General features: G+C 44.6%; 2 protein-coding genes and 1 long non-coding RNA gene across 4 annotated transcripts; 1 reads left to right on the top strand and 2 right to left on the bottom strand.

The window, feature by feature from the left end:
* The first annotated feature begins 177 nt into the window (after positions 1-177).
* Positions 178-7,919, top strand: LOC115406439 (uncharacterized). The gene is made up of 3 exons (XR_003933532.1): positions 178-257; positions 2,415-2,417; positions 7,900-7,919. It is a non-coding gene; the product is annotated as an uncharacterized LOC115406439 (long non-coding RNA).
* Positions 1,733-20,996, bottom strand: LOC115406438 (guanine nucleotide-binding protein G(q) subunit alpha-like). Of its 2 annotated transcripts, XM_030116492.1 has the most exons (8): positions 20,229-20,996; positions 7,263-7,447; positions 6,670-6,824; positions 5,534-5,662; positions 4,482-4,610; positions 2,526-2,655; positions 2,234-2,387; positions 1,733-2,149 (listed from the first exon to the last, which is right to left on the bottom strand). In XM_030116492.1, exons 1-8 carry the CDS (start codon positions 20,362-20,364, stop codon positions 1,959-1,961), a joined length of 1,209 nt encoding a protein of 402 aa, XP_029972352.1. In that variant the 5' UTR covers positions 20,365-20,996; the 3' UTR covers positions 1,733-1,958. The 2 variants fall into 2 exon arrangements, with proteins under 2 accessions (XP_029972352.1, XP_029972351.1); XM_030116491.1 differs by lacking the exon at positions 5,534-5,662 and having other exon boundaries at positions 20,229-20,793.
* A 2,441-nt stretch (positions 20,997-23,437) lies between these two features.
* Positions 23,438-27,297, bottom strand: LOC115406783 (protein ANTAGONIST OF LIKE HETEROCHROMATIN PROTEIN 1). The gene is made up of 4 exons (XM_030117015.1): positions 27,045-27,297; positions 25,917-26,465; positions 25,652-25,812; positions 23,438-24,177 (listed from the first exon to the last, which is right to left on the bottom strand). Exons 1-4 carry the CDS (start codon positions 27,207-27,209, stop codon positions 23,748-23,750), a joined length of 1,305 nt encoding a protein of 434 aa, XP_029972875.1. The 5' UTR covers positions 27,210-27,297; the 3' UTR covers positions 23,438-23,747.
* Positions 27,298-27,539: the final 242 nt, after the last annotated feature.

Below are 27,539 nucleotides of genomic sequence, written 5' to 3'. Positions count from 1 at the left end.
TTTTTTTTTTTTTACAGCAGTTCAGACTCAAGTAGGCTCCGCCATGAGAAAAGGAGCACTTCAACATGACAGAATCAAAAAAAGCAGTCAAATTATCAACACCTTCAAACCTGGTCCATAAATTATATAAATAAAAAAAAAAAAAAATCTTTAATTACTCTTAAAATCATCTTGTCGTCATACTGTGAAGATTACCAGCCCTAGTTAGTGTTAGTCTGCAGACAGAGCTGCTGGGGCGGCGTGGCGCTCTGAGGCCGGTTGGCAGGAGCCTCGTTTTCTGACACTATCGCCCCTTTTCTGATTGTTTCCTCAACACCACCCAGCTCCGCATAGTCCTATTCATCAAGTGGAAATAATTATAAAAAAAAAAAAAAGGCAAAAAATCTGAATCACAGTATTAATACTACCATAAATTCATAAGAAAAAAAAACTGTATGCTAATGAAAGAGGTCGATTCTTTTTTTTTTGTCGTCGTTTTGTTTTTTGCCAAAGATGGTGTACCACAGAGCGTTTTTGTACAGGAGTGTTTTTGTGTATATGTATTTACAAACAGATATACACAAAGATTTGCGGACTTCAAGAGTGCGGTTTGCTGTGAAAGGATCGAAGCCCCCCCCCCTCCCTGCCCTCCCCCTTCCTCCTCTCATCACTCAACAGCAAGCAACTTTTTATATATATGTATATATAAACAAAGTGACTATACAGTTAAAAAAAAAAAAAAAAAAAAAAATCTGATTGGACGGCTGAGCGATGCAGGCGTGACGTTTTCTGAGGCGTTACTGCGCGGACGTGGTGCGATTTGGATGCCGGGGCCGACAAGGCACCGCATCTACCGATCGGAGGGGGCGGAGCCTCGTCGCCTCGCACCCGCGAACCGGCGGTCGGTGGCGAGGGTGTCGGTGTGTGTCGGCGGAGCTCGACGGTCGCGCTAAAGATTGTCCCTGTGAATCCGTACAGAAAGCATCGGGAAGAGGGAAGCGTGTGATTAACAACGAAACTTAACAAAAAAAAAAAAAAAAATTGACGAAGAAGAAGAAGAAAAAGTCTTTTTAGGATACTTTCGTCAAGTAAAATTTCTGGTTTCTTCTATTCAAGATTTTTACGTTTCGCAAAAAAGTTTTTGTGAGTTCCACGTAGCCACAAACTGCTGTCATTAAAAACGTTTTAAAAATTCTCTGCATTGAGCATATTTGATTAGCTATGTGTAACTCCCCTCATGCTTCGTTTGTCTTTAGTGTTTACAGATGCAGTTCCTTCATTGTTCACGAGTCGGTTTTTTTTGCGACGCTCACACTGGTGGGGTACATTCAAAGGCGTGAGGTGGAGACAGAATCCTCGGCCCCATCTCCCGCCACCCTGAAGGGTTCTGGAGGGGGTCAGGAGGTCGGCGCCCGCTTCCTTCTGCACGGAGGGGAGATGAGGGAGGACCTGATCTCACACGGCCGAGGGATTGGATGTCGCTATTCACCAAAACACAGCTCCTCGCTAATCAACGCTGCCCCAAATACACACACACACACACGCGCACACACCCGCACGCACAAATACCAAAAATCCCCTCCAGTCACTGTACAGCCCGAGTGAAAGGTTTGTGTGCCAGATGAAACGTGCCAGAGCCGGCGGCCGGAGCCAAATCTGACACACAGAGCAGCTTTTGGGAGGACCGAAGACTCTGACACAGCAAGCTGCCGAGAGGAGGAGGAAGAGGCTTTGGTGAAGGAGGAAGGGCATGTTTTCAGGTGGGAGGATCTGTGAAAACGGCACTACAAAGAAAAAAAGCAACGGCTCTGTTGGTGTCGGTGCGTGTGCGTGTGTGTGTTTATGTGTGTGTGAGAGAGAGCTGGAGCGGCGGTGTGCTGTGTGATGCGTGTGGAGTTGACGGCACACTCCCAGAGAGGTGTGCATTTTGTGCAATGGGGAGGAGGAGGAGGAGGTGGTGTGCGTCGTGCACTGAGCCCTCACACCAGGTTGTACTCTTTGAGATTGAGCTGGAGGATGGTGTCTTTGACAGCTGCAAACACGAAGCGGATGTTCTCAGTGTCCGTGGCACAAGTGAAGTGAGAGTAGATGATCTTGTCGCTGTCTGGGTTTAAGTCCACAAACATCTTGAGGATGAATTCCCGCGCCGCCTGTGCATCTCTCTGGGGACCTGGAAGCGAGAGAGAGCCTCAGTGGAATCACAAGTGATGACTTTAATACCGAGCGCAAACGCAGATCTGAACATCGGCCTCACCGTCAAACTCAGGAAAGTAGTCCACCAAATGCGAGTAGGAAATCTTCTCCTCCAGCAGGTCCTTCTTGTTGAGGAAAAGGATGACGGAGGAGTTTTGAAACCACGGGTAGGTAATGATAGTCCTGAACAGCGCCTTGCTCTCCTCCATGCGGTTCTGAGGGGCGTCACAGGGAGGACAGAGGGCGTTAATAACAAAAAAAAAAAACATTCATGAATCCAACTTCCAACTTAAAAGAATTCATTTGAATGTGGGCGCAGTAAAAACGAGCAGTGCTCCTTTAAGTCCACTCACCTCATTGTCGGACTCCACCAGGACCTGGTCATACTCACTCAGCGCCACCAGGAACATAATGGAGGTGACGTTCTCAAAGCAGTGGATCCACTTCCTCCTCTCTGACCTCTGACCTCCTACATCAACCATCCTGACAGCCACATGAAGGTGAAGAGGAGAAAGTGAGAAAGTGGCAGATGTCGGCCGCCTGTGTGGTTCTGCTGCGCACCGTAGAATTAAAGACAACGGCATTTCCACAAATTTTGACAGGTTTCAAATCCATCAAATTGATCAAGACGCATCAAGCCAATTGTGATTTTTATGTTTCCTACATTACAAATAAAATTACATGTCAGAGGACACTTAAAATAATTACTTATTTTGGGGTCCAACTTTTTTTGCTGCTCCATTCTTTTATAACTTTCTGGTAAGCAGGAGTTGATGGATTCAGCACCTTATTTCAAATGTGCGCGGACTGCTCTACTCGGCAAGAGTGAAGATGCTAAAGTCCTTGTGAATGAGTGAGTCATGCATGCAACCATCAAAGCTTTCTAAGGAGCAGTCTCAAAAGGAATGCCACCCGGATTTAGGAAATCAACGTTTCCAAACAAATAATTAACTTCCTTCAAATAAACAGAATAAACCAATCTACAATTTTAAATTACTTTTTTTTCTCTGAGTCTTACATCTCTGATCAAAATTTATTTGCATTGAAACAGTCCTCATTCTTTAGATTTCTTTGGTTTACAGCTACAAGCACTACAGACCACTTTGTAGCTGTATACAGAGCTGACAGAAACTTCAAAACAGAAGAGTCGGCCTGAGAGGCATTCATCTTTAACTGCTTCACGGTGTTATCATGAGTTACCATCGTATCTGATGTGGGATCGGCTTCTTCTGCTAACGGACAGTCACAATGTCATAACAGTTTTTTCCCCTCGTAACAAAAATAGGAAAACAAATGGAAGAAACTCAAAATGAAGGACAACAGGAGAGCAGTTGAGGGGGTTATGAACACAGGATGGAGAACTTAAAGAGGACAGGAGGCAGTTAAGGTGTTAAAATTGACAGAAAAAGAAACATGAATTTCATCATATGCTGGTAAAATGCCAACAAATTGCTTAAGCCTTTAATGGCTACCACTCTTTAATTAAATAGCGAGTGATGACAGAAATCCTCATCAGATTTAAGGTTTCTAAGGATTCCAAGTTTCTCCTTGACAAGGTCATCCTTCATTCTTTAGGGACTACGGGTCCCAGTTTCATTAGGCCTTCAGTTTCAGAAAACTGACTCCAGAAAATCTTTTAGATTTTATCCGTATCAAAGCAAAGCTATGGAAAAATCCGACTCCTCACTTCTCGTGTAGTTTGAGACCTGCGGACGGACAGGTGCTCGCCTTCACACCGGTGCAGCAAAGTCCACATGAAAGCTGCACGAATCAGCCGAAATCCAGGAGCAACGTCGCCCTCTGGTGGTGGCCCAGTCCACTGCGATCCACAGAGACCCGGGGCCAATATGGGCCCTGCAGGACCTGCTGCCCAAAATAACATTCCTCCACCGCGGAGAGGACGACCTCGTTTCTTCTGCCAGCCGGAGAGGAAGGGAGGAGAGGCGGAGGAAAAGAGGAGGTGACCCATTTACAGGGACCGGGCACCGGAATGTAGGACTTTGTGTTCACTGGGGGGCTGTTATGTGTGGTACCAGCGTTCTCGGTGGCAGCAGGTAAAGTGTATGACACTGATGTGACCCGAGCATGTTGATGACTTTTTTTTTTTTTTTTTTTTTATGATCTCGAGCAAGTTTAGAGAAAAGCAGGAACGGGCTGCAGACAAGAAGCCCAAGAAAAGTTTGAATAAGTTGTTTTCATTGATGAGGACAAAAAGATGACTTGATTATGTTGGGGGGGTTAAAAGCACATCGAATGAGTTAATGGAGGCATGAGAGAACATGGAGGGACGGAGCCAGGTATTTTTCTACCTGAAAATGATGCTCTGCAAGTCGAAGGGGTACTCTATGATTCCTGTGGTGGGGATGCGCACCCTGAGTACATCCTGCTGAGTGGGAAGATAGTTGGAATCTGCAATACGATCCAAATCCGTAAGATAACTAAAAGCAGACAGGTCGGAGGGGTGGGAGAAAGAGAGAGAGAGACATAAAGAAAGGGGGGGAAAGAGACAGGGACACAGTTATATAAAGGGTGACAGACAATTACCGCAACCCCCCTGTCATTCCAGAAAGTGTGGAGCAGTCCTGTTGAGGGAAATTCACAGAAAAGACCACATTACAGAAACAAAAGGGTGTTAGTTTGTGTCACCAACACTCTTTCTGTGGTGAAATTTGACAACAGCTCCCGACTTTAAGCTTTGTTTGATTCAATAATCGGCCGGAGACCATGTGCAGTTCAAATAGTTGGTGGTCGACAATGCAGACAGTGAGGTGGCATCAGTGAAAACAGCAGTGACTTCAGCAGCAGGAACAGCGGCAATCGCATCAGACGAAGCTGGAGCGAACACACTCGACATCAGAGACTACAGGAAACTCCCTGCTTTCATTATCGAGACATGAATGAATAAAACGCCACTTCATTCTTCATTCTGTTAAGTTGAAATTTTGCATATGCTGAAAAGTAACTGATGGAAATTGCATCATTTTTGACAATTTTCCCAAAAATCTTTGATGTCGCTGCCTGATCCTTCTTCATCTGGTACTTCGTAGCTGTTCCTCACAACACTTCAGTGCAGCACGTCTGGCCATTGGGTTTGTCCAGGGGTCAGAACTTCAACATGATCTAAAACACAAACCACTGATGCCTGATCAAGTTCAAACTTTTTTAAAGAAAAAAAATTAACTTGTATATCCCCCCCATATTATATGTCTGATTGCTCCCTCTGAAAAGGCCTTTTTTTTTTTAAATGACTACAATAACTCTGCCGCTTCTCTGAGGTATAGTGTACCTCTGCACTGACAGTCATCAATGGTTTATGACCTCTAGCGACGGTGACGCTGCAGTCCTGGAGCCTTGGAGGTACCTGAAGATGACGTTCTCCAGGTCAAATGGGTACTCTATTATACCCGTGGTGGGAACACGGACCCTCAGCACATCCTGCTGGGTGGGAACATATCCCTCTGCAGTCACACGGTCTATATCGCTAAGGTAACTGGAGATATACATGAACAGTGTGGATTACACTGAAATTAAAGCATATTCAATTATGTATCATCTTTTCATGCACACTCAGTGATAAATGCAAAACCTCACATATTTCAAGGCCGCAGTGCACGTATGCAGGCTTCCAGAGGAAATGGGCTTGCAGTACAGCAAAGGCACAACCAGGGGGCACTATACAGTGAGTCACTTGCCTTTGGCTCTGTAGCCTGGAGTTACATATTGTCAGGAGGCGAAATTTGTCTAACAGGAAGAACAGGATGCTGACAAACTGCTAACAATAGTATGAACACAATAAGAGCCCGCCTGTTCACTGGGATTTAAATATGAATATTAAACACTCAAAGTACTAAAGCTAAAAAATAAATGATTTATTTTTGAAAAAACATTGTGAAGTCTAGACCTCTAAATCTTGCCTATATTATTAGAATGGATCTTGTGTAAACTATATATGATGTTCATTGTAATAAGAGACTTTAAAAATCATTATCTTTTCTGTAACAAAAACAAACACCTTAAACTTTAAATAACTCAAAATGGGCAAACTAACTAATGCAAAACTGAAGATAATTTCAAACACTGCTTGTGTGTTGTGTGTGCTGCTGATTTTCTGTCCGTGTTTGTTGAACTGTGCGCCGCATGTGGACAAAACCCTGACGCGATGCCCTGCCCAGTACACAATACAAAGAGTATGCACACAGCCTGACAGCAATCACACACCCAAACACAATATTGATCCCTGGAGGCAACTCCGTGCCTCTGCTGCGCACAATATTAAAGGTTCAGTCCCCCGAAATGCATAAAATAACATTTCTCAACTGATCACAAGCAGCTGATACTAATGATGAAATATCCACTAAGATTTTCAACATGATGTAAAATCCTTAAAGAAAACAAGTTAAACAACCCCACATACTGCCGTAGGTGTAAATACCATTTTTAAACCTTAGATAGAGACCGTGGAAAGACGCAGACACGTGGAGAGACGGACAGACGTACTATTTAGTGGAGTCAGAGAGCTGATACTCTCGGCGGCGATCGTAGGCCTCCTGGATCCCCGGGTCGGCCCACAAGCTTTTAATAGCTACGATGTACGGTTGGTCAAACGCGCTGATCTTCTCAATGTCCACCTCCTTCACGAGCATGGCATTAGACTGCAAAGACACATGTGAGGGAGAGAATGAGACGAAGCAGCAGGAAGATAAAAGAGTTACGGGATTATGTTACTCATTTCTGTCGAGCAAACATGGCTTTATCTGTAAATAGAGCTCGTGTGCTGCGTGTTTCGCAAGAATAGCCAATCAAAACCGACTGCTCATTCCAAAGAATGCAGAAGTCTGTTTCATTCCAGAATTGTTTCTGACATGCAATTCTTGAATGTATGGATTACAGTAAAGGCTTTGACCAGACACAGTACCATCGCTCATACTTTAAGACGGCCCCCACATAGCCAAGACTTTTAAAAGAAATTCAATAAAACATACATGAATACAGACTTCTGTAAATTATCAGACTTCTGAGGTAAATCAGGTAAATCAAATTTGATTGGCTCTTTTTTTTTTTCTTTTCTTTTTACATGTGTCGTCTCTTACCCGGTTCTGTTCAAATTTGTAGGGGATCTTAAGGGTCTCGGTGGCACGGATCATGGACTGCATGGAGGTGAAGATGTTCTGGTAAACGAGCCGAATGAAGCCTCTCTTGTCTTCGTCGGAGTAGCCGGCCCCATGGATGATCCTCATCTGCTTGATAAACGTGCTTTTGCCACTTTCTCCCGTACCTGAGAAAAAAGACAGAGACGTAAGCAAAGTTACACTGTGGCCAGGAGTGAGTCTGTTATAAAGAGGTCACAAACTGAACACACAAAAAAAAAAAAAAAAGATTAAAAAGCTGAGATCACAGCTGTGACACTGGACTATGCGTCTATTATCAGCTTCCTTTGCACCAGGTGAAAAAAATGCATGTTCACTCAAAATCTGGGAAACCTGGGTTTGAATCCAGGTTGCAGTCAGTGTGAAAACTAGAAAGGTCTGCAGTGCACGTTGCAAATCACCTGCTGTGGTAGACCTGTATAAAGAAGCAGCTGCACAGACACAGCCATAAACTATATTAACCTTCAACTCAAGTGACCAAAAACAACATTGAAGAGCTAGCAACAAAATCAGCTTGATTTCAAACTGAACATCAAAATGATAAAGCAAGCCGGTAAGGATATCTGTGGGTGGGCTTGAGTTTTTCACAACACTTTCTCCAAAATTTAAAAGAAAAACTATCCAGTGAGTGTCACTTTTTTGGGCGAGGAAGCCTTGTTGATGCTAAAACACGGAGGAGAGTGGACAGGCTGGCTCAAGATGACAGACACCCAGCAGCGATTCAAATAGCCGCTCATTACAACCAACACACAACTCCTCACACCTCAGATGGGCTACAGAAGCACAAGATCACATCGGCTGAAGATCTTATCAGCTAATAATGAGACACCGACGCTACAATTCACACAGGCTCATTAAAAGTGTACAACAGGAAAGCAGGAAACTGTTGCATGATGGGATGAGTCACAATTTCGACTGCAACGTTCCAATGGTAGGGTCAGAATTTGGCGTTAACAGGAGGAAAGCATGAACCGAACTGCAAAATAAATATGAACATGTCAAAACCGTAAATTGATATAGTTTACAACCGATGGCGATCGATTTTAGAAAACCAATCATTTCAAGGTCATAGTTTTAGTCAAAACCTAAAAATAATAAATATACCTAGGTTAATAACCTTACGAGGTAGCCTAAGCCATCTTGTAGTATTGGTTCATACCACAAGATGATGCAGTGAGTCACTACAACTTTTCACTTGCGTTCAGTCCACAAGGTTCTGAGAGCTAACACAAAATTCAACAAACTCAACAACAGTGACTCACTACTGCAACCTAAAGTACATAAGCAGCATTAATGAAGTCTTATATAAAAGCATCTCTAAGGACAATACCGCCATGTGCTTATTTAAACGATCAGATGTGAGATCTGAATTTCTCATTGACATTCTCCTCAAACAGCTAAAATAATCAAACATCAGGCATAGGAGCAGAAACCTCCCAGAAATCAACCAGAAACCTGAATCAATGGTTTAGGCTGCTGCTGCTGGTGTAATGTTGATGGCGATATTATAACCTCTGGGGCAATTGTGTGGCAACCAAACACAGCCAATTGTGTGGTCAATCATCACATCCAAAAACAGCCTCTGAAGTCACCAGATCTCAATCCAATCGATGATCGTCGCAATGTGGTGTGAAATGAGAGACAAACTGCAGCAGCTACATGATGCTATCAAGCTACCGTGAGCAAAAATGTCTGGGAATATCTGAAGGAATTCCTACAAGCACAGGAATGAAGGAGTTTCTGGGGGCAGAGGAGGGTTCAACTTGATACTAGCAAGGTGTACATGAAGTGGAAGTCAATAACTGCCATTCAGAGGAGTGGATGTTTGATTACGGTTCGCTCAGACAAAAAGACCCCAGAGAGATGCAGCGTAAAAGTGTCTTCTTTGTATATGGAAGAATAAAAAATTCTGATTCAATGTTGACATTGAATGAAATGTTTTTTCGTTTTAATCATGTATCTGTAGGGATGAAAAGGTTGTTCATGTATTTATGCTTGTCAAATTTCACCAAATCTTAATTGTAACTAGTTTTAAAAACTAGAACTAAAAAAAAATAAAAAAATAAATGAAAACATTGATGCCAGTTCAGGTGAACCAAGCAAGTCCTATTTGTTATTGATTCAGTTATTACACAATAATTTCACTTCATTATCAGGCAAATCAAATTCCCTTAATGTCGCAAAAATGTTCCATAATTTGTCAGTCAGCACATGAGAAATATTTCTAGGAATAAGGGGAGATGCGAGTGGGAGTGTGTGATGTAACTTATAAAAGATGATTAAGACTACTTGCCCCATATTCAGATTCTGACAGTGAACTGCCAAAACGTGACAGCAGGGGTCGTTTGCAAAGGGCTGTTTCCTTCAACGCTCCTCCTCTGCCCTCCTGAGTCCATATCAGGATGTAAGATCTCTGCAATATATCTCAAGAGGTGTCAACTTTCTAGATTTAGCTGATGTTAAACACCAAGAAAAGACTTCTATATAACATAATTCAGCACCTTTTAAATGCAGAGTAAATATGATTCCTGCATTCAGGAAAACAACTGATTTTAAGCTTCTCAAGATCTACAGTAATTGGAAAATATACCACATCTAGCTGGGGGGATCTTTTGGTGGGCCTAACCCACATTTCACACAAGCCCTCTATGCTCTACATACTGCCTAGAAACACAACCCCCAGGGCAACGTTTCTTTTTTTTTTTTTGTAAGCTGATGGCATTTCAGAGCTCTGTGGCATCGAAAAGGATCCAGCACATCCATAATATCTGCAAAACTGAAAGGGAAAGACGAGGTGGAAAAAAACACACATACACTCATCTCACCACCACCTACATTCAAGGTTTTTGAAGAGCAGCCATATTTCCGTTACCATAGCAACCCCTCCTCTGTCTCCCTCTCTCTCTCTCCCTTTTTCGTTCCTGTGTGTTTTTTTTCCCTTCTTTTTTTTTTTTTAACCCCTCCCATCCGCCCCTTCTCTCTGCTCTCTTTCGTAGCAGACAGTAAATATAACTGCGAGCCCCTCAGGCTCGCTCTGTGCTCTTCATCTTTTTGGTATACCACAGAGAAGAAGGGCCTCGGCTCCACTGAGAGTTTGAGAGGGGCAGAAAGCTGGTCAGGGGTCAGAGGCAGGGGGCTTTAGCGCCTAAGATCTGTGAAAAGGTTGGGCCGGACCGGGGCTTCTTTTGATGCAGAAAATAACACCAAATCTCAAATGCAAAATTGGGGTTTCCATCTCTGTCCATACAGGGGAAATAACCCTCCTCCAGCCCCTCTTCTGACAAAATGTCCAATTTTGGACAAAGGAGATGAGACCGACTCCACTGTTCAGTACAAAAGGTATTATCTCCAGTATGAACCCATGTACTGCAGCGAATGCTACTCACTGGTGCCTTAAAGGTGGCTGCCTAATAAACACAGATGGCCAAGCTGACAAAAGGAGTCAAATCCAGAGCGTGTACTCTTTGAAAGGGGTTGCGGTGCTCGGGACTCACACTGCTGCAGCAAAGGAGCAAGAAGATCACTCTTCAACTTATGTCTGATTTATTTCTCGTGACCCCCGTCACAAGATTTCCCTCCACTGTGTTCTCTTAACTATCATGTCCCTCTTTCACCAGACACACTACAAGTCTCTGTCTTCCCTTTTTTCCTGCCTTGATTGTACGAGCGCCAGCCACAACCGTTTCCATGCCCTGACCGACTCTCCCCCCACAAATGTTCTCCCTTCCCCTCCCCTGTCCTCCCTTTCATCACAACCCCTCCTAACTTCCCTTAGGCTGGAAATATGCCTCTCCATTCTCATCCCTCTCTGTCAAGAATTTTGGATATTCATAACTAGAATCCATCCATTCTTTTTTGGTAATGACCTAGAAAAAGGAGGTCACCTTTTAATAGCTCACACACACGACTTCAGTTTGATAACGCTTTCTGTTCTAAGTAGCTACATGTGTTAGAGAGCAGCAAAAAAAAAAAAAAAAGAAGAAGAAGGGAGCTGAGATTATGTCCCATTGCAACAGTGCAAGGTACACTACTCAACCCACACACACCGACACTCGTCTTTAGCGAAGCTGATGTGCTTCCTGGAGCAGAACTACAAGTCTCTGTCAAGAGTCACCCGATGACAAGAAGCACGCAAACCAAACTTGCTCTGACCGCCCAAAATCAAAGAGAACCAAGCAAAACGACGAACATATGGAAACAACCCATCACATAAAGGCGCTAAACACTTCACCTGTATCCTCTGTTGCCAGGCTAGCTTTCATAAGCCTTTACATAACGTGCCTGATGTCAGCTTGTGACACAACACCTGAGAGACTTGACAGATTGTCATCTTGTTGCGGGAGTTTCGGTGGAGTGCTGGTCACCACCACCACCACACTGACTGGACATGCCTCTTTAAGTTCACACTGTCTTGTCCTACGAGTCTTAAACCGTGCTCCTGAAGGCCTCGCTCACAACCATCTCCACTCGACACCCGTCACTGCTTTGGATGCACAGGGGATTAAAAGCATCATGGTAAAAATGTGTCATGCAAAAACAAGAAAATGCAGTGATTCATGGGTGTTTTCAGTGTTGTTTCCCAGGCAGTGTAGAACAATCTGATCTCCACCCATCTTCTACACTGCTTCACCCAACCTAGGATCACAGGGTACTGTAGCCAATCTCGGTGGACTTTGATTGAAGACAGGGTAAACCCTGGACAGATCACCAGTACAATCCAGTCTCAGCGGTGACAAAACATTTGCATGGACACTGCATACTATAAACAATTATTAAAAACCCCAAATGAGGCCTTGTACAGGTGTTTACCTTTTTGCTATCACCCAGTAAGACTTGTGTACGGATAAGACAAACACGGGTCACCATCATTTACTAGCGTCATCTGAGAAACTGGTCTCTTTCAGGCACACAAAGAAAATGAGCTGAGCCAACGCAGCCCGGAGCTGCACAAGACACACACCACCTGCCTAACCAAATGCGGACACACACATCCTGTGGTAAACCTCAAGGCACGGATATTACCTCTGCCGCAATAGCCTATTTCTTCACATTCTGCCCTGATCTGGAGTATGCAGACTGAGAAAACAGCAAAGCATACTCACAAGTATGCACTGAAAATTAATGGAAATTATTTTCTGATTAAGTTCTATTGCGGCTTGTTGTCGGGTGTCTATTGTGTTTCTTCCTTTGTGCTGCCGTCTCTGCATCTGCAGAGTGTTCAGCAAGCGTGGGCGTCTGAGCCATAAATCGAACGTACATGCTCCAACATTCACAGCACATACACCACACCCGCAAACTCACACAACTTCGCTGGACCTGCTCAGGACGGCCTTCTCTGTTTACCAGCGAGTATGTGATGTGATGAGTGTCGATCTGGTTGAGTGGGAGTGGGTGAGCAAAATATATGAGAGAAGAAAAACACAAACACACACACAAAAAAACTTGATTTACAAAAGAATCAGAGAGAGCAGCAGTATTTTTGTCTACAATACACATACTGGGCTCATCTGTTCAAACCAAACACAGTCAAAGCCTTGATGTTGACATTATTTCTTATACTTATTTTAGGAAAGCTCATCATGGAGATTCAGAGAGATAGCATCAATGTGTCCACACATGGGCAGAAAATGCATGAGATGGAACCTAGCCACACTGCTACATTTAACTTCAGTAAACTTTGTTTTTTTTTTTCAAGGAAAAATCTGCATCAATTGAAAAAAGAAAAATGAAGCAGCAGAAGTGAAAACGGTGAGATGAGTGAGAAGTGTGGGCTTTACAGTGCACAGCAGCTGGTGGGAGTAAACAGGGATGAACATGCTATCCTGTCAGCACAGAGGGGGCTGGAGATACTGGCTGCGTTACGTCCTCGTCCTGTCTGGGGACCTGGGGTAGTGGCAGTATGTGGGACAGTCACCATCCAGCCTCGATCACCCTCATATCTCCAGAGAACCTGCAATGACCCCTTTTAAGAGCCTCTGCGAGCGTGTGTGTGTGTGTGTGTGTGTGTGTGTACGTACCAGTGGCAAAAATGAACAACTGTTTAAAGACACTGTGTTGTAGACAGAGACAAAAAGTGTGTGTGGAAGACGCTGACAGCAGGGTGACTGCCTGATCTTTACTGCAAACAGGCCGAGATGAAAGAGCAGTTTGGATGGAGACACTGTGTTCTGTGAGGGAGAACAAACTGTGTGAGGGTACTTCACTGTGGCTTCCACTATAATGGTGGCATTCTTTGACGAACGGATGTAAAAATAAATCAAGACTAATTACCTAGATGTCCCGAGAAGCCACATGTTAGTCCACACACACACACACACACACACACACACACACACACACACACACACACACACACACACACACACACACACACACACACACACACACACACACACACACACACACACACACACACACACACACACACACACACACACACACACACACACACACCATGTCCGACACCAAAATATAACCCGGGATGCAATACCTCATCACACCTCGGTATAAGTTTAAATTAGGGGTGGGCGATGTGGCCTAAAATTTATATCACGGTATAATTTTATTTGATATACAAATTTCAGCATAACAGTCTTTTAATGGTTACCATAGCACATGGTGAAAGCATGGAAGCAAGAAATAGTTTTTAAACTATTAAATAACAGAAGTCAAGTTACTTTGAATCCAAATCATGTCCAGATTACAGATAAGGGGTCGGCAACTTGATTTGGCGTTGAGCCAATTTATTTATTTTTTGACTGATCCCATTCGTCGGTGGCTAACAGCTAAGCTAACAGCTGACTGAGGCACCGGTAGCGTCTATCAGCAGCTACTTTTACAAAGCGTCCCTGAAGGCAGCAGGAGCTACACAGCTCAGGTTGTTCACTAACGCAGAGGATTTCCAGGTGTTTCACAGGTAATGAAGGCGGTTTAGGAGGAGCTGGATACTCACAGGTTAATGGACGGTGTTACTGTCTCCGTGAAGCAGCTGCTTCAGATTCACAAAAATCATCTGGTGGGCCACATATTATTGTTCGGCCAGCGGGCCGCCAGTTACAGATCACTGTTATAGATGTTGCACCAATCTTTTTTTCACAAGCGCTTCCTCTATCTGTTCACTGCTCACTGCCATCGCTGCTGTTGTGTGCTTCTTCAGGGAATGGGCATCTATAAAGCTGCATTACTGCCACCTAGAGGACGTAATGTGCTATCGCGGTTGGGCGGTATGACCAAAATCCCTATCGTGGCCAAATTTATATCGCATACGGTTTATACCGTTTATACCGCCCACCCCTAGTTTAAATGTCAACAAACATCGCTAAACAAACTGAAAATGTCGGCAAACTCACTGCACTTCATCCAAGGTCTCACCGCCTTCTGTCTAATGAACCTCAAGCTACTCTTCAGCATGCAACCCAAAGAGAACCGTTTCTTTGACCCTTGGTAATCCACAAATCGGCATTAATTACACTCTTTTTTTTTTTTTTTACTTTCCCCCAAAATGAAAAATGGCAAACTCAAAGCAGCGCTTGATGGCTAAAGTCTGGCTTGGGACCTTTACCGTCTTGTCTTTGCATTCGTATACTTCTTAAGTATTGAACTGAAAGACATTGACGCTCTCAAAAAAATCCGTAGCTAAAAAAAAAAAAAAAAAAAAAAAAGATAAAAAGAGAGTGGCGTACTGAAACTCCCTGGAGGTCTCATAAGTGTAGTTACTCATAAAGATGTTTCAAGAGAACAGACAATCCATTTTCATTTTAGTTTTCAGTAAAAGTGAAACCATTTGAGTGCACATGTGAAATGACGTGGTTTTGCAAAAAAGGGATAGATTACTTCTCTGACATCCAGGAAGATGGACAAGCCTTTTCTTTTACACTTGTTCATTCATTTTACATCCTGTCGAGCAGAGAAGGAGGAAATGTTTCATAATGATTTCCATATTTAAAAGCAATAGACGTGACAACGATAAAGAGGATTTCAGGAATAACTGACCATCGGCATAGCTCCTCATTCACTGGCATTATAAGCACTGCACTCTCGCACACAGACACACACACACACACAACCACCACCGAGGAGTAGAGCTAGAACATCCCTATTGCCATATATGATCAAAATAAGACGGCTTGGCAAGAGAAGTAAGGTCAGCAATAAACATCTGAGCCTAACCTTTGATCCTCTTCCTGGTTCAACCAGACTGTTCCTCTAAAGGATGTTTTAACCTGGTAACAAGGAGTGCTGCTCACACAGGCAGGATCAGGAAGAATAATTCAGTGACAACCAAGCAAGCACCTGAACATTAAACCGATGTCAAGGATAGCATGCAGTCAACGCAGAGCTCTTAAATCTTCTGATGATCACGTTCACGTTGTCCATGCCGATATACTGAAGAAGACGTTCTAATGTTTCATCAGACAATAACATCTTTAAATAAAGTGAATGGCCACTTGACAAGGAGCTTAAAGTCCACCTTGGTCAGCACTTGCAGGATCCCTTCAGCATCGTCTGACCATCTCACTTTACTGACCATTCGCTCGCTCCAGCAGTTCAGTTACCCGATGCAGCAAAGGCCAGAGCTCCTGGCCCGCTGTGTTTTGACCAAGTAGAGGCAAACCACTGGGCTGTGGAGCAGGAGGCTGGAGGTATGGCCTGATATGGCGCTCAGTGACAGGCAGCCAGACTGTGGGCACTGCTGCAGCCCTGGCAGCACTGTTATTTTCTGAGGCGGTAGCGGAAGCTTACCGTAGTTACAACATTTACCGACACAACCGACCCTAGTATCACTCTTTCAAGGTATTCTTAGTCTGGAACTATTTTACCTGTGCCTGGTAAAAAATGTTGGAGCTAAACGTATTAACTGTTGTGTTAAAACTTGGTTGTTTTGCCAACTCTCGCCGGTCATTTAGTAAATTCTGATGGAAAGGGGGAGAGACAGGAAGGAGGGTGGACCCGAGTCAGGCAGAGACAGAATGGCTGGTGACAGAATGTATAAAGCAGCTGTGTGTTACACTGACACGAAACTGAAATAACTAACCAGCTGGACAAATTACAATTGGTCTAAATTTCCACATTGTTTCAATGTGTTGATCATCTGCTTATTAGTTGATAAAAGTATGGAAACAGCTAGTTTTTGTCATGTGTGGATGTGATCCAGCACTTTACCTTCTTGAGAATCTGCAAAAAGTCATTTGATCATCATTTCACTTCCTACTACATTTTCTAAGGCTGCTGGTCAATGTAGCAGAAGTCTAAGGCTATTAAATGTTGCTTCAGGATCATGAATGACAATTGTGAAATTTCTGATACTGTCAGAAAATGATTTCAAGCGGTCTGTGGTCACATGACCATTTCAATTGTCTCTCCAAGGCCAGGTTCACAGGACAACAAAAACGAGTGAAAACTGATAATTCAATGCCTTTTGTTTACACATAAATGAAGCTACAAGAAACTGAAAATGATTATTTTCCAGCATTTCAACTAGCATGGCTTTATGCGTTTCGTTACACTGCCGCCTATAGGTTTGGCATGCTCATAGTAGTTCTTAACAAGGTCTTTATGCGAGTTTGTGTAAATTATCTTTTTTTTTTTCTAAAAGAGAGGGAAATATCCGTTTTGTAAACACTGGGCCAGATATAAAGGTGGCCTTATTCCATGACAATCTGAGAGGCAAAACACAGACAGCCTTTAAGCAGTCAAGCAGTGCCCAGATCCAAAAGACGATTCTTCAGTCTGGTCTGGCATTGTCAACATCATGTAGTATTTCTTCCAGCTAATAACTCAGTTTCTAAAATGCATCGTGCATCTGCGGAGCTTCTGAAGCCCATGATAACCTATATGTTGTGTTGGGAGCTCTTTGATACCTGCTGTATTCAGACCTAAACTGCACCAGAGTTGAGCAAGAGGCGCAGTCAGAGACATCGCAGCAAGCTGCAGTCTGAAGGTGGTTAAACACCTTGAGGCCCGTCACACGGCCGTTCCACCAAGAACTTCTGCCATTTTTGTTTTTTGCTTCCGATTTCAACACTGCCTTTGTGACTCCGAGTGGTCCTGCAGCTCGATGTATATAAATTACACATGTTCCTGCTGACTAAACATTCATTTTGACTGAGACTAGATGACTTGTACAAAAAATAAAATGGGAAATTCCAAGAAAACAGTCAAAATTTTGCACAATTTAGAATTGAGTGCTTTAAGCATTGTTCCAAGAATATAGATTGTGTTTTGGGAACCATTTGAAGCCTTTAGCCATGGTGTTAAACAGGAATATTACACTTTAAATGCAGTACTTTAGAGGTTTTCATTTTACGTCTCAACTTCCTGAAACTGCTACTGAGTTATGTGGAAGCAGATTTTGCAAGGTCACTGACCTGCACTATCATCTCAGATCATGCGGGACGAAGCCACAGTGATGTCAAGCTACCCTGAGCGCGGTTATCTGGCACTGCTAACAGCAGCTGCATTCACTCGCTGCAGGTTTTATTGCAAACGCTTCAGCCGAATGCCATTGTGGATTTCAACACGCCGCACCACGCATGCCGTGTTGTTTTCACTCTCGAAATTAACATTCTGACAAACCACGCTGGTTAGGCGGGATGACACTGCACAGTTTATACAGGTGTAATGCTCAGTCGGCCCGACTAGTGGCAGATAAAAAACTGACTAATACTTCTGTTGCCATTTCCATCTGAGTTGTTGCCAAATAAATGTATTTTCTAATATGCAATACACATCTGTGTCAGTGCAACAATAGTCTGCATAAACACTATGTGTTAAAACAAAAAGTGTATGTGGTCAGACTGCATAGCTGCCAAGAAAGCCAAGCCGTACCATGCATCATCTCGAACACGCACAGAACCGCCGGGCTGGTATTGACAGAAAACTCACACTACATTCAAATGAGATGAAGCTTATTATCATTTACTAAGACAGTAAAATCCACTTGACAGGATGTTGAGGGGTGGCTGTGGCTCAGTGGAGCGTTGATTCTGCTAACCGGAGCAGTCAGAGGTCTTCCTCATGTCCTCAATCATGACACCAAACCTCAAAGCGTTTCCCCATGGTGAGGAAAATACCTTTGCATGGTAGGCTGCTCCCGTCATGGGGTTATGATGGGCAACTTGTTGAGCAACATGTACAAATTCTGCTGCTTTTGAGACAAGAGGGTGAATTATCAGAGGCAGAAATGGTCTTCTTCCTGCTCTGAGGTGTGGAGAGGCACAGAGCTCACCGAGTGCTCTGGGCCACAGAGGATAATAGGAGTCAGTGACATCTCAGAGTCTGAGCAGCAGATGTGTTTAACCAAGCCTATTAAGACCTGGACTAATCCTGCCTTACACGTCCTTATCCCGGCATCCACTGACAGTCTTAACTCACACAGGAAAGTCCACTTATAGCATGACTGATTGCAGTTCTTGCACGCTCTCTGTCTTTCGCACCGACAGTTTGATACATGTTTTTAATGTCCACTGTAAAAAAAAAAAAAAAAAGGAAAAGAAAAAAAGGATTGCACTAAAGGTGACTGAGGAACACGGAGAGCCCAAATGAAATGAAGCAGCTAGTGCTGAGAGGGAGTGCAAATGATCATCTGAATCTCGAAATATCTTGCAGCCACTCAGTCAACCCAGCATCATCCGGCATCAGAAATATGATTGCTGCAAAACAGCAAACCATTTGGAAATCGTGGCACAAAACAAAACACTGTTTTAAAACTAATCACCTTGACAATGATGTGCCAGAGAGTGTGACTGCGATTAAATCGCATGGCATAGAATAGAAAATGTCCCATCAATGGTATGGCTCTGGTGTGGCCTACTTTACCGGGCTGAGGTATTCAGCGGGGAAATAAAAGGAGACACACATGTCAAATAACCAGGGCTGCTATTTAGTGGATGAGAAATGGGAGCAAACGTTTTGAAACTGAGGATGCAACCTAGATAATTCTGATTGTCCAAATAAAAAGGACACTTGCTGTCATATCTGCGAAAGAAAAAAAATCTTTCCCATGTTTCGAGTAGCTGCTAGTGTAACGTTGAGCCCAAGCAGTTCGAAATATTCACAACTCAAACGTACATTTGACTGAAAGGAGTGTGAGTACATTTGAGATAAAGCATGGCCTACTGTTCCTTTTGTGTGTCCACAGAACTATGAATCAATGCAGTGCAGAGCAACTTATTCAACAGCAGCTCCCACCTGCCCACACACCAGCTGTAAAAATAGCTAACCTACTCAGCTAGACTCCAGGATGAGGGGGTAAATCCCTCAGTATCTTTTGCCCCGCAGGGGGGCTGATTTGTGAAAATGGGTGCAAAACATGGGAGAAAAAAAGCCATAATGAATGAATGGACGCGAGCAAGCAGGATGTGGCTGGAGCACCTGGAGGATCTTCCAGTTGAGCAAATGTTATGCAACCTGCTGAAAAGCTACACTGTACAGCAATGCAACGCTGCCTCTGCTGCTATTAGCACGTATTTGCCCCTTGACCAGGATCGGCTAACCAACCGCGGTAGCCGGTTCTGAAGGGCTGACTACTGACTAGCTTGACGGCTAGTCAAAATCGTCCCCACTAACTAGCATGTGGTCGCCTGTAAACGGTGACATCTTAACTTCGATGCCAGTGAGCTGCCGCCTGCACACTAATGCCAATACACGGAATAATAAAAGGACAGGATATCAGCTTATATTGTACATGCACGTACGCGCCCGGAATCTCCGGATCGTGTATTTTAACACAGCTGGACGCGAGACAAGCCACGCATTTCGCAGAAAACATGTCATAACGTTCAGCTAGCTGCCTTAACTAGTAGCATATTTGCTAGCACTCCCAAGAAGGCCCAAGAAGGCTGCTTGTTCATTTAGCGGCAGAAAACACGAGATTGGGTGTGTGTGTGTATGGAATAGCATGCTACATACCGAGAAGTAGTAATTTCAGCTCTCTCCTGGAGTCTCGTTTGTCTCGGCGGAGTTGTTTGTCAATTTCTGCATTGATTCGTTTCGACTCCTTCGCCTCTTCGCTCAGGCAGCAAGCCATCATGGACTCCAGAGTCATCCCCTCTGGTTTTGGCAGCCCGGTTTAAACGGGACCCGACAAACACTTGCCCACGGTTTCAGCTTTATCCCGGATCCCCGGCTCCTCGTTGTCGATCTCGGGCGAGGAGGAGCTCTGCCGTCGGGCTGGACGGGCGGAGAGATGGATGGATGGATGGATGGACTGGACTGGGGTGGTGGTGGTGGTGGTGGCGGAGGAGGAGGGGGGAGGGGAGAGACTAGCCAGGGGCCTCGCTGTCAAGTTGTCCCCCCAGCCGAGAACAACTGCCACTCCGCCCGGGCGTTCTCAGGCAGATCACGGGAGATTCAGACGAGGGCGGGAGCAAGGAGACGGCCTCCCCGTGATGCACGCCTTCAGTCTTAAAATTATTACCACGGATTAGCCGCACGGAGCCTGTCAGGCTATTAACCTTTTGTGCCAATCGAACGCTCCAATTCTCCTTTCCCGTCCGACACTGCGGTCCAATTCGAGCTTCTCAGTCCGACAGAAGTGGCTCAAAACTGCTGTGTCGCGACATCCAAACCCGTAACAGCTGATATCTGTGCAGCCCCTCTTACATTAGCTAGCTAGTACAGGCTAGGAAAAAAGTAACACCCGCTGCCGACTGAAGACGATTTAAGAGAGATTCCCCGTTATATATAATATTGGAATATTCACGCCGCAGCTATGCGCGCCTCCGCTGGGTAACTACATTGGCTAACGTCGGCTAAATACGACCTAACAGCCTCGAAAGCTGCCCCGCTAGCCCGCTAGCCCCCCGAACAGCGCCTCGGCTAATGTTGTGTCGACCCGCAGTGATTGAAACGGCAGGCTGGTTGAAGGAATTTGTCCGCCTAGCTAGCGATAGTAGCACAACAGCCCATCACATCCTGACTCATTTGGACGGTGAGATTTGAGGCTTCTAACGGCAGCCTGGGCACGGAGGAGGAAGATGCGAGCCGGACCGGCGCCCGTGGCTGCGAGATCGCTTCAAACAGAGACGGCTTTTTCGGGTCGCTCGTCGCTGGAACAAGGTGGGCACACACCGGGATGATGCCAAGGAAGGAGGAGGAGGAGGAAGCGGGGAAGAGGAGGAGGAGGAGGAGGATGCCGTGGTGCTGACTGACAGACGGCGGATTGCATGAAACAGGCTCCTGACAGACCAATTGAATGGCCGAGGCGGGTCTCTGGGTGGGCTCTGACTCCAAGTTAGGTCGATGAGACGCATAACGAAATGTGTACGAACTGGTACAATATGTTTCATATATATATATATATATATATATATATATATATATATATATATATATATATATATATATATATATATATATATATATATATATATATATATATATATATATGTGTATATGGAGGCGCAGTTTGTGCAAGTGCAGCACCTGCTGCATGCATGCATGCTGCACAATCTCTCGTTAAATGACAGTCCAGGATTAATGAATCATAAAGAAAGACAAAAGGCATTTCAGTAGGCATACACCCCCCTCCCCTCCCGTCATTTTATCAATGTCCTGCCGTTTAATGCAAGCGGGCAACGCAAGACTCGCCGCCTCTGTGGTTGGAGGCACTCTGCTGGGGTTGCAGTGACACCTTGCGGCAGCTTAGGAGAATTGCACGTAACATCTGTGCACAGTTTCATTCAGTAAATCCATGTTGCAAATGAGGAGGCCTTGCATTCATAAATATTTTGCGTGTGTGGCCTGAGCAGAAACTGTTAAAGCACCACCACCACCACCCTGATCTCTCACGAATGGTTGCATACCTCGCTTATATAATACTTTGATGAGCTGACTAGATTCACATCTTTCAAAAGGTATTTGAAGAGAAGGTCCCCTGATACATGACGTTATCCCTACCATCGGAAGCAACCAGTTATTCTGTGCATGTACTAATCTTCTCTCATGATCACATACTGCTTTGCAAAATGGTCCAAAGCGAGTATGGACTCCATAAACCCTAACTACAACCACAGTATGAAAACATGTTAGACAATCGCAGAGATGTACACATCCACATGCATTGACATTGATGGACAATTTTACAGTCAACAATGATCTTCAAAAATTTTTGGACTGTTGGAGAAAAAATAGTACATGCAAACAGAAAAAATGCACCTGGACTCAAACCAGAGACAGTTCCTGCTGTAACAGTCATGTGCAAACCACTACTGCACCATGAAGGCTTAAGCTCATGCTTATTTGGTTTTTGGGTCTTAGTCTTGTCTCGTGTGCGCTTTTCTACCAGATCCGCCTCAGAGAAAGAGACCTGATTATCCAACGTTTACATTTTTATTTATGTGCAGCTTTAAATCTCCTCTGGGTCATTTTGTTTAGACTTGATATGCAGGAACCCAAAAATCTCTTAATTCTGTTTTGTAATAATCATTGAAACATTGCTTTCACCTCAGTTTGCACCACCAGTTAGAGCTGCCTTTAGACATTCTCCTTTATCTATTGTATTCCATTGTGTGGGCCACCAATTACCTGCTCAGGGACTTTGACAGAAAATGTTCTTCGCTCACTCCGACGCCTTTCTTTTGATGAAGAATTTAATGTTACCTGTCAATGGCAAATAAACGAAATTACAAGTAGGAATCCATTTTTTGAGCTGCTCTCTTCCATTTTCACAAATTATATTGATATTTTTTTCTGTTATTGGAAAAACCTTTACAGGCAAATGATGAATTACTTCAAGCCGGTTTTCATGGTTTAATCCCAAAGACTGTTTAGCTTTGTGCAATATTACTGTTGGACTTTGAGTGCCTGTGAAATATTAAAATGCATTTAAATATATTCCTAATTGCTTAACAGTGTATGTAAAAAAAAAAAAAAGACTCAAGTTGCACCTTTTTTCAATGAATGACAAATAAGAAACTTCAACACATCAAACTTTGGGTCATGACAGAAGGAACAAGGTCACATGTATAATGTGTTTTCTCATTGTTCCAGACAATCCACCTTCCAGGACAGATTCAATCTCATTGAGAGGAGACCCAACAGGGTGATTTTATTTTATTAAAAAAAACCCCAAAACTTACTTTACAAAAAGTATTCACAGGAAACAAAAAAAAAAAAAACAAAAAACAAAAAAAAAACAAACCAAAAAAATCATTTCAATGTAACTCCATAGTGCTTAACATTGTCCTAATTGAATGAAGTTACCCTATTCGGTGTCTAATTTCCCCAATTTCTTCTTCTGAAAACACTTGAAAAAAAGCTGCTGCTCATGTTGGATCTTTGGAATTTGTGTTGATAATTGAAGGACTCCTATGCTTTATTCAGACACATTATAACCAATAAAAATGAACATTTTAAGTCCGTTCTAGACGTCTTCCATGTATGTGGTGGAGAATAAAAGGCACGAAATAGAGTGAATTTCGAACTTGATCAGCTGTTGTGCTGGAAATAGTCACAGAAGAGGTGTCTGATCTCCTCTGCATTGCTCTGGTCCATGCCGGTGGAGAGGAGCTGCTTGTGGCTGGGCTGGGGGCTCTCGGCCTCCGACACCTCCTCCTTCCACTCCGGTCTGAAGGTGTCCCCGTGGGACTCGCACACGTTGTGCAAAATGCAGCAGGCCAGGATCATGGTGGGCACCACGTCCAGCCCGCAGTCGTTCCTCTTGCTCAGACACTGCCAGCGCGCCCTCAGCCTCAGCAGCGCCTCCTCGGACACGCGCAGCGCCCGGCCGAGCTGTCGGTTGAACGTCCGCTGCGGCTCCGTCAGTGTGGCGTGACTGGCCCTGCGGCCCTTCTCCTCGGGATAGGCCTTCATCAGCCAGCTCTGGAGCGGGTAGCAGGCCTCCCCCAGCAACACATACCTGAAAATAATAAATATTTCAGTTATTGCTTGAAGGCATGTTTACAAAGTAACACTGAAAATACTCACATAATTACAAGCTGTGAACTCTGGAAAAAGAGGTAATTTTCTGTTGATAATTAAAAAGATGTGAGAAACATTTTCATTGTCTCTACCAAACTGGAATGATTATTTAACAATGTTTTGGAACTGGATCTAACAGTAATGCTGTAACTTAAATCTTGTGTCAAAATTAAAGTATTGGATAACATTCCCCTTAAAGTGCATTTAATTCCACAATATTTCAGGAATAAATAAACTTGATATTGTCTTGACATGGAGTCAATATAATTCCTCCTTGCACCACCTTTGTAGAGCCTGTCAAGAACTTTGTGTAACTGAGTGGGGTCCATGGTGACAGACAACGGGGACCTAAAACCAGAGATTGATCGCAGACGAGCCCTGGCAGCATCTGCTCTGCAGTCCCTCTGGAAACCACTCTGGCGGCACCCGATCATCTCACGCAAGACAAAGCTCCGCATTTACAACTTAGCCGTACTCTCCATCCTGCTTTACGGCTCAGAGACGTGGCCCCTGAATGACACTCTGGTGGCAAGAATCGATGGCTTCGATACCAGGGCTCATCAAACCATCGAGAACATCAGGTGGCCCCAGCGAGTTTCCAATGAAGTGCTCAGAGCCCGCACAGGCCAGCCCCGAGCATCTTCCTTGGTCGCGCAGCGCCGCACCCGCTGACTCGGCCATGTCCTTCGTCTACCCCCAGAACATCCGGCACGAGCCATTCTCCAGTTTGACCCAAAGGCCGCAGGCTGGAGACGACCACGAGTGAAGCCCCGGACCCGATGGCTCGACGTCGTCGCGGGCGACCTCCAACAACACGGAGTTGCTGTGGAGGATGCAGAGCAGCTGGCACAAGACCGCCAGCACTGGAAAGACCTGGTTCACCTGGTCGGCTCAACGCACCGGGACGGGATACCCTGACCCTCGCTGGAGCACTAAGTAAGTAAGTAATCATCATTTCTGGAGATTATCTTGTAAAGAAGCCTGACGGTGACCGGATGTGGCTCACAGGCTGCTTATTGCTAATGTCAGTTCTACTTATTTAGTTGAAAATTACAAAATCACTTGAAGTTATTTTGTTTTCTTCTTGACGAGTAAAAAGATTAAGTATTATTGTTGATTGATATAATTATTCTTTTGGTTGAATAAAATATGCTCTTAAGAAATACTCAAATATTTTGAGATTTTTAGTTTAAAATCCGTGAGGATGAAATCTGAAAGCCTGAAATAATTTAGTCTATATGGAAGAAATGTCAAATATAAGAAAGCATTACATTACTGGAATAAAGAGTTTTTGTATTATCATCTAATTTTATGAAATTCACCTGTATATTTTCCATGTTGTATTTCTAAATAGTGAATAATTGATTGAAAAGTAACTAATACTGTTGATGTAACTGATGTGTTTATGCTACCTGAGGGATTTTCCCATGAAGGTGGGTGGAGGAGAAGGAGACAGTCCCCCCTCTGCTGCTGTGGCCCAAAGTGACGAGTTCTGTAGTATGTCTGCTGGATCTGTCCCACCCGGGAAGCTGGCACACACGTCCCAGAAGTGTCCCCGGCCGCTGACGGCCACCTCAAAGAGCAAAGACAGAAAGGGACGGGCAGTCAAAAACTGACAGAGCAAGAGAGCGAGTCTGCAACAGAGCGAGTTCTGCAGCGTGAATGATCGTGCTCTACCTGGGAAATCACAGAGAGCCAGCCGGCGGGGTTGGCGTAGTCGGACGCGTTGTTGGACGGGGTGATGATGGCCGTGTGCAGACTCCCTATCGCAGCCACACAGTGAGGGAAGCCCCAGTGAGACAGGAAGAGCTGGGCCGAGTCCTCCAGCTCCTGCTCGCCGGGAAGCCGCAGGTAGATGGAGCTGAGCAGAGCCACAATGGCGTGGCACATGTCCCGAACGCACCGGCACACCGTGGACTTCCCGACGCCGAACAGGCTGCTGATGGTGCGGTACTCCACGTTGGAGGCCAGCCGCCACAGGGCCACGGCCACGCGCTTCTCCACCGGCAGCGCCAGGCGGAAGCTGGTGTCCTGACGGGCCAGGCGGGGCCTCAGCTTGTCACAGAGGTAGAAGAACGTGTCCCGGCTCATACGGAACTTATCCAGCCAGTCGGAGGGCTGGAATTCTGTCATCACCACCCGCTCCCACCAGTCAGTGCTCCGAGTGGTGGTCCAAGGTCGCGTGCGGATGCGGACGTTGGAGTGGATACCACTTGCGATCATCATCTGGGGGAAAAAAACCAGTAAAGATATGTTGAAAGAGGCTGAATGACACTTTGGAATATGTATTATTTGTCATGTTTTTTTCTTTAATGGTGGCAGGTTTTGATCAGTTCTAGAGGGATGCAGCAGCAGAACGATTAATAGAACTACAACAATACAAATGTTGATGAAAATGCACATAACTTCTGGTAAATACCATCATATATCTACTGACACCCTGGATAAATGTGCAAAGTAGAGAATATCTTATGAGAATGTGATATAGTCCTACATTTTTGGAAAAAGGTCCTAAATTTATTTTGGATTTTTTTTTCGATCAATACATTCTGCAAGCATAAACTTGTGCAATCAACACAGTGCGATCATTGCATGCTATGTAGTGACAAAATGCGCAGCGCGATCGACGGATCTTTAGCGCTTTGACTTTACATATACATCCAAACTTGGGAAGGGATGATGTTACTGCTGTTCAGGATTGTTTGTTGGGGGAGGGATGAAAGGAAAATCACAATATTGTGCAAAAAAGGGTGGATATAAGAACATCTGGCACAGCAGCTGACTGACACAGAAGCAGAAACCCACCATGAGCATCCTCCTCTGCCTCTGGAAGAAGTACTGTCGGTGTCGGACGCGTCTCTGGATCTCAGCGCGTCTCTGCGCGCTCGCGTCGTTCACGTCTCTCCTGCGCTTCAGCAGCAGGTAGGTCACCAGGAGCATCAGGGATCGCAGCTGCTCGCCCTCCTCCATCCCGACAGATTCAGCTGCAAGGCGAACACCAGAGGCTGGGCGTGAAGTTAGAGCCAGCAGAGAGACACTGCGACCTGCTGAGCGCTTCCTCGCGCATCCAGAGCAAACTGTTCCACTTCCGCTCTGTCCCTGGTGGTGCTGCCATCTAGCGGCTGCAGCCCAGTAACGGTTCAACACGCTTTATATGCACCAGCGTTACTGACATGTTCTCATATTACTATAGTTTACAATGATTATATTTTTTATGAATACCTTTCTCTCTAAATTTCCTGTCGTCTTCAGGTATATTTCAAAGGATAAAATGTCTTAACTTTGAATTCCTGACATATT

The sequence above is a fragment of the Salarias fasciatus genome, chromosome 19 (assembly GCF_902148845.1).
Source record: "Salarias fasciatus chromosome 19, fSalaFa1.1, whole genome shotgun sequence".
Taxonomy (NCBI): domain Eukaryota; kingdom Metazoa; phylum Chordata; class Actinopteri; order Blenniiformes; family Blenniidae; genus Salarias; species Salarias fasciatus.
Note: the sequence above shows the minus strand (reverse complement) of the source record. Positions and strands in the feature narration are given on the sequence as shown.

Excerpts from the sequence above, each read along its gene's own strand:
- LOC115406783 (XM_030117015.1), bottom strand. The coding sequence starts at position 27,209 with ATGGAGGAGGGCGAGCAGCTGCGATCCCTGATGCTCCTGGTGACCTAC. Across the intron at positions 25,813-25,916 it reads GGCTCTCTGTGATTTCCCAG|GTGGCCGTCAGCGGCCGGGG; the intron begins GTAGAGCACGAT and ends TTGCTCTTTGAG. Across the intron at positions 24,178-25,651 it reads TTCATGGGAAAATCCCTCAG|GTATGTGTTGCTGGGGGAGG; the intron begins GTAGCATAAACA and ends TATTATTTTCAG.
- LOC115406438 (XM_030116492.1), bottom strand. The coding sequence starts at position 20,364 with ATGACTCTGGAGTCCATGATGGCTTGCTGCCTGAGCGAAGAGGCGAAG. Across the intron at positions 6,825-7,262 it reads ACAAATTTGAACAGAACCGG|TCTAATGCCATGCTCGTGAA; the intron begins GTAAGAGACGAC and ends GTGTCTTTGCAG. Across the intron at positions 2,388-2,525 it reads TGGTGGAGTCCGACAATGAG|AACCGCATGGAGGAGAGCAA; the intron begins GTGAGTGGACTT and ends GACGCCCCTCAG.